Genomic DNA, 8,604 nt, shown 5'->3' with positions numbered 1-8,604 from the left:
TTGGGGCTTTACGTCTCTTTATATCAGGCAACCCAGTTGTGTTCCTCTGCGGCCAGATTATTAACAGATGCTCTAGTCATTCTTTTTTAGAAACCTCGCACTTTTCTACTTAATTTTAAGCGTTGTAAAATTAAGCATCGTCCACTGCTGCACACGTGCCACAATATCGATACAGGGCCAGCTGTATCGATACTCGTATCGTCAAATCTCTGTGACGATACATCGTCGTATCGATATTTTGAACACCACACTACTAGACAGACTTTAGCTGTTGCGGCGCAGACACTGTGTTACTCGCCTATCGAGAAGAAACAAAGCAACCTCGGCGTCCAATTGCAGGCCTTCCGCTCCTGGAGTTCTCTCCAGCGCTGGAAAGCTGATTCGATATTTACACGGGTCCTACTTCTTGCCTTAACCCTTCTTTTGTTCCGCAGACGTTTTCCTCTTTTGTTTTTTATCCACCATCTCTATCTTTCTGTCGCTCGACTCGCTTCCACATCATGAGTAGACACGCCCCTTACTGCTGATTGGCTACAAGTTTGTTTTGCTATTCGGCCCGAATCAGTTTTCTAAAGCGTTTTTGAAAAATCGTTTACCCCACCTTTAATGTGTCTATGTGCATGTTTGCAATTGCTGAAACAGCTCAAGGGCAAGAGCTTGGTCCAACCCTTCTGACAACCTTACATGGTTCAAAGCAAATGTGTGAGGTGTGCACTCTTGTCTGTTTTGCCTGAAATGCTGCACAAATATGCCAACCTTTGGTTTATAATAATATGAGTGAATTAGGTCACAGAGAGTATGTCTTGTGCTGTGCACATGCAAACACAAGTGTTTCATGTGCCTTATCTATGACGTTCATCTTTGTCAGTGAAATGGCAGATTTGTTTTCTAATCAGGGATTCAAAGAAGGATATGTGCATGCAAACCAACCTAAACTTGTGTAGTAAGTGCCTTCCTGCGTGTGTGTGTGTGTGTGTGTCTGCTTGTGTTAAAGTACATCAAATAACATAAACAAATTAAGCTCAACATGTAATTCTAACCTTCTTACACACACACACACACACACACACGTCTAAGATCCAGAGATAAGGAGTTTGGCCTCTTTATGTGGTTGGTCTAGTCTAAAACAAAATGAATCCTGTCTAGAACGTGACCAGACCTGTCTTGGAGACTATCTATCTGCCCAATCTAAAATGAAAATCAGGAGGAGGAGAGCGAGAATAAGGGATCCGAATCCTCTCCAGCTGTTACCCTGCATTTGCTGGCTCTGATAAGCAGCACCATCAGCACATAACAGCTCAGAATGAGATATCTGTGTGATTTTGTTTTAAACCCAAATGCTGTATACGTCATGTTTTGCTTTTGACGGTAAAGTCTTGCATACTCAAGACCTAGAAGAAAAGGGCTTCTCTAGAACCTATGAGCATTCCAGAACACAAGGCTGATTCTGTGCTCTGGAACCCAGGGCGGGGCCGAACAGCGCTCCATGCTAATTGGTCAAGTGACTCATGGTCATTGTTGCCTCTGCAGGGCGATGACACAGTAGGCCTTGTCTTCCTTCACAGCCTTTGTCTGTTTATGACTTACACTCATGCCATTAATGCCCCTGCCCTCAGAATGCAAGAGAGAATGGTGGATTTATTCTTGGTTTTGCCAGCCCAACACATTATGTGCCATATTCACGTGTTGTCAGAATGTTTTTGAATGTTATGTAATACAGCTTGAGAGTGCACTTTGCAAAAATATATAGTTAATACTAGGGCTGCATGATAAATCGCATGCGATATTTAACAAGCATCTTAGCCCGCAGGTGATGGAGATTTACCGCTGATTACAGAAACGAATTTCTGACAAGATGCGCATTAAATATCGCATGCGATTTATCGTGCAGCCCTAGTTAATACACTAAATTTGATCAGAAAAAAAAAAACTGCAATACTGTGATATAATATTGCAATTTAAAATGCCTGTTTTCTATTTTATTGTCTTTTAAAATGTCATTTTTTCTTTTGATGGCAAAGCTGAATATTCAGTAGCCATTACTCAAGTCTTCAGTGTCACATGATCCTTCAGAAATCATTCTAATATGCTGATTTGGTGCTCAAGAAACATTTCTTATGTTGAAAACTGGTGTACTGCTTAATACTTTTTGGAAACCCTGATACGCTTTTTGTCAGGATTCTTTGATGAATAGAAAGTTTAAAAGAGCAGCATTTATTTTAAATAGATTTTTTTGTAACAATGTACAAGTTTTTTTTTTTATCAATTTAATACCTCCTTGCTGAATAAAAGTATTCATTCTTTCAAGAGCTACCGCTCACAAGTTCAAAATAATTAATTGAGGACAAAACTAATTCTGTTGAATATACAATAATATAATATTATTTTTTAATTGAAAGTACAGTTTTTTATTCTCCCAAAATCTAGTTTTCTTATTCTTATGCAACTTTCCACTTTTAAAGGTTCTAATATTTAATTTTGTTAAAGATCTTATTTTATTTTTATAACTTTTTTTATTTGTTTACTTTTTTAAATCTTCTCCTAATAAAAAAAAAAAAGGTCTTGTCCAAAGCAGCGCTGTGATTCATATCCTGTGCAGAATACTTTGACACATCAGAGAAAGAAAATATTTTTCAGCTGAAAGAGCACAAGAAAGGGAAAGAAAGGAAGACAGAGGGGTCATCGAGGAAGGAAGGGGGATTTTTAAAACCGCATAATGGCATCAGCTCATTTACTGTTAGTCTGACTAACCTCTCTCTCTTTCCAATCTTTGTATCCTATCCCATGCTCCTCCCTTTCCATCTCCATCTCTGTCTTGAGCAGTTACTGATATCAGAGAGAGGGGGGAATGAGTAGTGTGAAGAGAGGGGGACATGCCTTACGTGGACCGGCAGAACCGCATCTGCGGTTTCCTGGATATCGAAGAATTGGAGAACAGCGGCAAGTTCCTGCGACGGTATTTCATCCTGGACACGCATCAGGGTAGTCTGGTCTGGTACATGGACAACCCACAGGTATGATCTGTCTAAAATCTAAATGGATATTGGGTAATGTAGTTCTGTTTCACTATCTGAGAGTAATATTGTTTCTTGGTCTTCTAGAACCTGCCTGTAGGTGCCAGACACGTGGGTTCCCTCAGTCTCACCTACATATCCAAGGTAAGCTGCCACCATTTCACACACACAACAGTTTTCACACATTCTGCCATTTCTGCGTCATTGCTTTTTGAGAAATTGCTACAAGGCCCCCACTCTTGTCTTAGGTCAGTGATGCCACCAAACAGAGGCCAAAAGCTGAGTACTGCTTTGGTAAGACTTTCTCACATCTAAACGCACTTGTACTTCACTCATTCTGGTACAATGTTATCAAATTTCTGATTATAATATAACTGGGTGTTTTTGTAATGTTATGATGCTTTAGATTTAGTTCAGCATCTCATTTTCCAGTCTTTATTGTAGAAGCGTAAGCTCAATATTAAAAAATAAATAAATAAAAAAATCCCATAACTAATAAACCTATACTCCATTTTTTATTTATAATTTTTACATTTGTGACCATGGACCACAAAACCAGGCATAAGGGTAAATTTTTTGAAATTGAGATTTATACATCACCTGAAAGCTAAATAAATAAGCTTTCCATTGATTTATGGTTTGTTAGGATAAGACAATATTTGGCTGAGATACAACTATTTGAAAATCTGGAATCTGAGGGTGCAAAAAAATCTAAATATTGAGAAAATCGACCTTTAAAGTTGTCCAAATTAAGTTCTTAGCAATGCATATTACTAATCAAAAATTAAGTTTTATATAATTATGGTAAGAAATGTACAAAATATCTTCATGGAACATGATCTTTACTTAATATCCTAATGATTTTTGGCATAAAATAAAAATCGATAATTTTGACCCATACAATGTATTGTTGGCTATTGCTACAAATATTCCCGTGTTACTTATGACTAGTTTTGTGGTCCAGGGTCACATTTACTTATTTTTAAATTGCTTGGAAATGTGAAACACTTTCCGACTGACAAGCATTTTTCATATCTTATTCATATAACACTTTGATGTTATTTTGAAGATCTCACATGGTGTGAACAGGCCTTGAGAGTTGCAGCTCAAGTCTCAGTGCTTGACTGAAGGGTTTGTGGTTTAAATCCTGGCTAGGTGCTATACAGAAAGCTTATATGATTTGTTTTAGATCATGTTTTTACTGTAAGCACTGCTTTTGTAATTCTGCAAATGGATTGCAGTAGTATGTTGATGCAGTGGTTCTCCACCTAAAAAAATTTCTAACTCTTCTATTTCACACACACTTTGAGATGATTTTGAGCCCATACTCGTTCTCACAGCTTATACACACAAACTTTTGTGTTGCTTTGCACGTACGGTTACTGCTGTGCACATGGTAACCTTCTGCGCAACATGAGTGGAAACAGGAAATGGTGGTCTGGTCATTTGATAGATGTGTGTATGTGTGCACATGTGCTTCTAAAATCTTGCTCTCTGCAGGATGCTTCTTTAGTAATCTGAACTTCATATTGAGGTGTTTATGAAATCCTGTTTATTGGTTTAGTTCATCAAAAATAACCACCAGTCCTTCTAACTTTTTAACAGTTGCTTTTATCCATATATAGCTTAAGGAATAGTTCACTCATTATTTATTATTTATGAGTTATTTATTCCTCTTCCAAGCCCATATAACTATATTTCTACCATGAAACGCACAATGAAAACACAAAACAAAAACTCCTGCCACTCTGTGGCTGTGACACTGTAAAATGACAAAAACTTATTTTGGGTTAGATGAATCAGTTGATTCAGTTCACAAAACCGGTCTGATCTGGTTCAACTTACTTGCAACAGCTCACTTGAGTTAAAGATTGTCAGTGATTCATGAATTTTATTTTGGTTTGAGTCACAAAGCAATCATTTTCAAAATGTAATTGTGAGGAAAATATCACAAACACTTAGAAATACATGCTATCTGCAAAATTTGAACCATACAAGGACACGGAATGATGTCACTTGCACAAGTGAGAACTATTGGTGGAAGGCAAAAAGTTCAGTACAGCTGCGCATAATGAACATTGCACATGCACAATAGAGTTTATTGTGATGCTGCAAATTCTAGCATTCACCTTTTCATCCCAGAAAAAACACTGAAAGCCACTGAATTAACAGACATTGCAGGAAAAATTGAGTCAAGTTCCATTTTGTGGTAGCTTTTTAGTCTGAAATTGATTCGCACTGCTTTATTGACTGAACATGAGCAGATAGATAATCCATAAAGTCGGCTGAGCTCTAAAACAGGCTATCTGTTAGCTTTTGGGATTTATGGGCATTTTAAAAATACACTGAGACCTTCCCTCTGATACACTGATATTTCTCAGAACTACTCAGCAAAATTAGAATTATGGCCATTGCATTATGGGAAAGGAGGTTAAGCACTTTCTCTCTGTCTGTGTGCAGTCATCAATGCAGGAATGAGGAAATTCTTTCTGCAGGCTAATGATCAGCAGGATCTTGTGGAATGGGTCAACGCGCTCAATAATGCAACCAAAATCACAGTGAGTACACACACGCAAAATGCACAAGTGTGAGCATGTATTCATCTATATCCATTTATAACCCTTATATATAAGTTTACCGCACTAAACCCCCCAAATGTCATAATTCAACAAATTAAACAAATACATAATAAAAAAGAATTGTGTATTGTAATCAATCGAATATTTATCATAGTTATTATGAAGTGGGATTACAAAATCAAAAGGAATAATTTAAAGTGTGCTGCCCTAATTCTTATGGCTGTAATAAAATAATTTTACTTTATTGCAGTTAAAATGTACTGTAATATAATATTTTAATTACATCAGAAAGTAAATACTACCATAATGCTTGAAAGAGTTTTTTTTTATGCTCAGCCAGGCTGAATTTGTTTGACCAAAAATACAGTAAAAACACATAAAAATGTATTACAATTATAAATATCTGTTTTCTGTTTTAATATGTTTAATATTTTATTTAATCATTCTAATTTGCTCATTTGATGCTTAAGAAATATTTATTATTGTTGAAAACACTTGTGCTGCTTAAAATTTGGGGCAAAACTGTGATACTTTTTTTCAGGATTCTTTGATGAATAGGAAGTTGAAAAGAACAGCATTTATTTGAAATAGATGTTTTATTTATTTATCTATTTTTTTTAACAATGTAGATGTTTTGACTGTCACTTTTTTGTGCCCTTGCTGAATAAAAGCTGAATAATTTTTTAACAGTAGTGTTCATTTGCTCGTTTTCTGTTTTCATTGCATGCAAATATAGATTAAATTAGCTATTGTGTCTCCCTTTCAAGCTTCTTTAAAGACCTGGATTGTTTGCATTAGTTATCTAGCTATTATTAAACAAGCTCACATGTTAATCTGATATCCCAGACTGCTGCATACAGGAACATGTAAAGAAACAAAGCATTCAACAAGGTCATTCAGTCAGTGTCAGTGGTTCTGTCAACACTGCAGACTTGTTCACTGGGCAGGAGATTCTGGTTAGTATTCTCTGGGAGTTTATCTGTTAGACGTAACCCAAATAACAAAGTTCAAGCAGTTGCAAGCAAATTACAGTAAGAAAACACACCCGCACAATAAAACATCAAGTTTCCTATTTGGAATATTTTTCCCAAGCGCATGCATACATACATGCACAGGAAGTTAAAAGTTTCTCAAAAAAAAAAAAAAAACCTCCGTCCTGTTTAAGCTCTGCGTTCCTCATCCTGATGCCGTTTTCCATATGCAAGTCACTTGGCTGACTAATGGGAAGTTGTATTGTTTGAACGATCCTCACCTCTGAGTCATTATTGCTTCAGAAAGCCCTCTCACACACGTACCCTACAATGTCTCTTCTGCTCTTTTTCATTCTCTCTGTATCACTAATATAACACACTTCCACATGCAATGGCAGGAAAATCTCTCACTGTAGGCCAGACACTCTTGGAGTGTGAGCTGATGGATTGAAGGGCTACACAATAAGCGGATGTTGAGTTATCCTGTGAGTCTCACAATTGATGGTTAATTCGTCTGTGCTCCATTGACGTTTTTTCCCTCCGTGCTTTTGTTGCATTGCTTTGCATTTTCAGTCTTTTGCTGCTGCCCTGATTTTGCTCATCTTTGAAAACGCCCACACTCGTTCTCTGTCATTTTCTTTTTTTGTCTCTCCCAGGTTCCTAAGTCCTCTGATGCTGTTCACTCTGAGAGTCAGAGGTTGGCTTCAAACGGAAACAAGAAACAGGTCCCATACAATAAAAAAATAAAAAAATTGAAAACAGTTGTTACTAATGTACATTGATTGACATGAATGCTGTCACTTTAAGAGCTGCCCTGATCCAGTATACTGTTACACATGTGTTTTCTTTCTCAGCTGTTTGCTTTCATCTAAATTACTTCAATCACCTAAATTACTGTGTTTACGAGGTTCTCTTTCGCTGTTGATTGCGTTTCAGTGGCTTAACGGGTTAGTTCACCTAAAAATTAAAATGCTGTCATTAATTACTCAGTCGTTTCTCGTTCCAAACCCGTAAGACCTTCGTTCATCTTCGGAACACAAATTAAGATATTTTTGATGAGAGCTTTCTGACCCTCCATAGACAGCCAGAGAACTACCACGTTTAAGGCCCAGAAAGGTAGTAAGGACATTGTTAAAATTGTCCATGTGACATCAATGGTTCAGCCGTAATTTTCTGATGCTACGAGAATGCTTTTTGTTTCTTATCTTTCGTGTCAGTCGACACACATTCACAAGAGTACCACGATGCCGGCGTTTTGATGTAAAACCCGGATACGCTGTGCCTTGTTTGCAAGCAGAGGAATGCACACGCTTGCATGGCACTGTCGTCATCGTGCATCAAAAACTGACACGGTAGAGAAGCAGTTGTTGAATAAATTCATTATTTTTGTTTTCTCTGCACATAAAAAGTATTCTCATCACTTCATAAAATTAAAGGCTGATTTATACTTCTGCGTCGGACCTACCCGTAGCTTACTCATAGACGCACACCCATACGCCGTAGCCTGACGTGCACCTCTCTGAAAATCTAACAGCGTGTCAGTTCTACGCAGACCGCAAGCGCTGTGATTGGTCTGCAAGACCGTCAATCCTTCTATTAAAATCTTCCACTTCACTGAAATAGTTATCAGAGAACAATCACTGTTGGGTTAACAGAAATATCAGTAACAAAAGGTGCACTGGGCGTTGTGCAAAAATAATTAATATTCCTCTCTGACCTGTAATGATAATCCAGACCAGAAAGAAAGACCTGCTCAGCCTCCTGCAATGAGAAATTCCGCAGGACAGCCAGGGCATATATGATGGCCTATGAAAAAACAGTTAATTTAAGTATACTATTATAGCACTACTGAACAGCAAGCCATTATACATTGGTCCATACACGAGTAGCACCAGCATGCAGTTTATACAGTAGATTTTGTAAGTGCAGGAGCAGGACACTCACAAACACATTACATGCTCAGGCATACCTCTGCACTTCATCTGTGAAGCTCAGTTGTGTTGGTGTCCTATGCAGCACTCCTCTCAGATCGGCAAACAG

At 37.6% G+C, this 8,604-nt stretch overlaps 1 protein-coding gene across 1 annotated transcript in view; it reads left to right on the top strand.

Annotated features, from left to right (window-relative positions):
• Positions 1 to 8,604, top strand: part of plekha1a (pleckstrin homology domain containing, family A (phosphoinositide binding specific) member 1a) — a 21,825-nt gene that overhangs the window by 4,767 nt on the left and 8,454 nt on the right. The window contains exons 2-6 of the mRNA XM_016453460.1: positions 2,824 to 3,014; positions 3,102 to 3,158; positions 3,263 to 3,308; positions 5,475 to 5,572; positions 7,221 to 7,337. Of these exons, the coding sequence (XP_016308946.1) occupies positions 2,874 to 3,014; positions 3,102 to 3,158; positions 3,263 to 3,308; positions 5,475 to 5,572; positions 7,221 to 7,337 (459 nt within the window). The 5' untranslated portion in view covers positions 2,824 to 2,873. The remainder of the gene's footprint in view (positions 1 to 2,823; positions 3,015 to 3,101; positions 3,159 to 3,262; positions 3,309 to 5,474; positions 5,573 to 7,220; positions 7,338 to 8,604) is intronic.

This window comes from Sinocyclocheilus anshuiensis, unplaced genomic scaffold, assembly GCF_001515605.1.
Source record: "Sinocyclocheilus anshuiensis isolate Anshui unplaced genomic scaffold, SAMN03320099.WGS_v1.1 scaffold1719, whole genome shotgun sequence".
Classification (NCBI taxonomy): domain Eukaryota; kingdom Metazoa; phylum Chordata; class Actinopteri; order Cypriniformes; family Cyprinidae; genus Sinocyclocheilus; species Sinocyclocheilus anshuiensis.
Note: the sequence above shows the minus strand (reverse complement) of the source record. Positions and strands in the feature narration are given on the sequence as shown.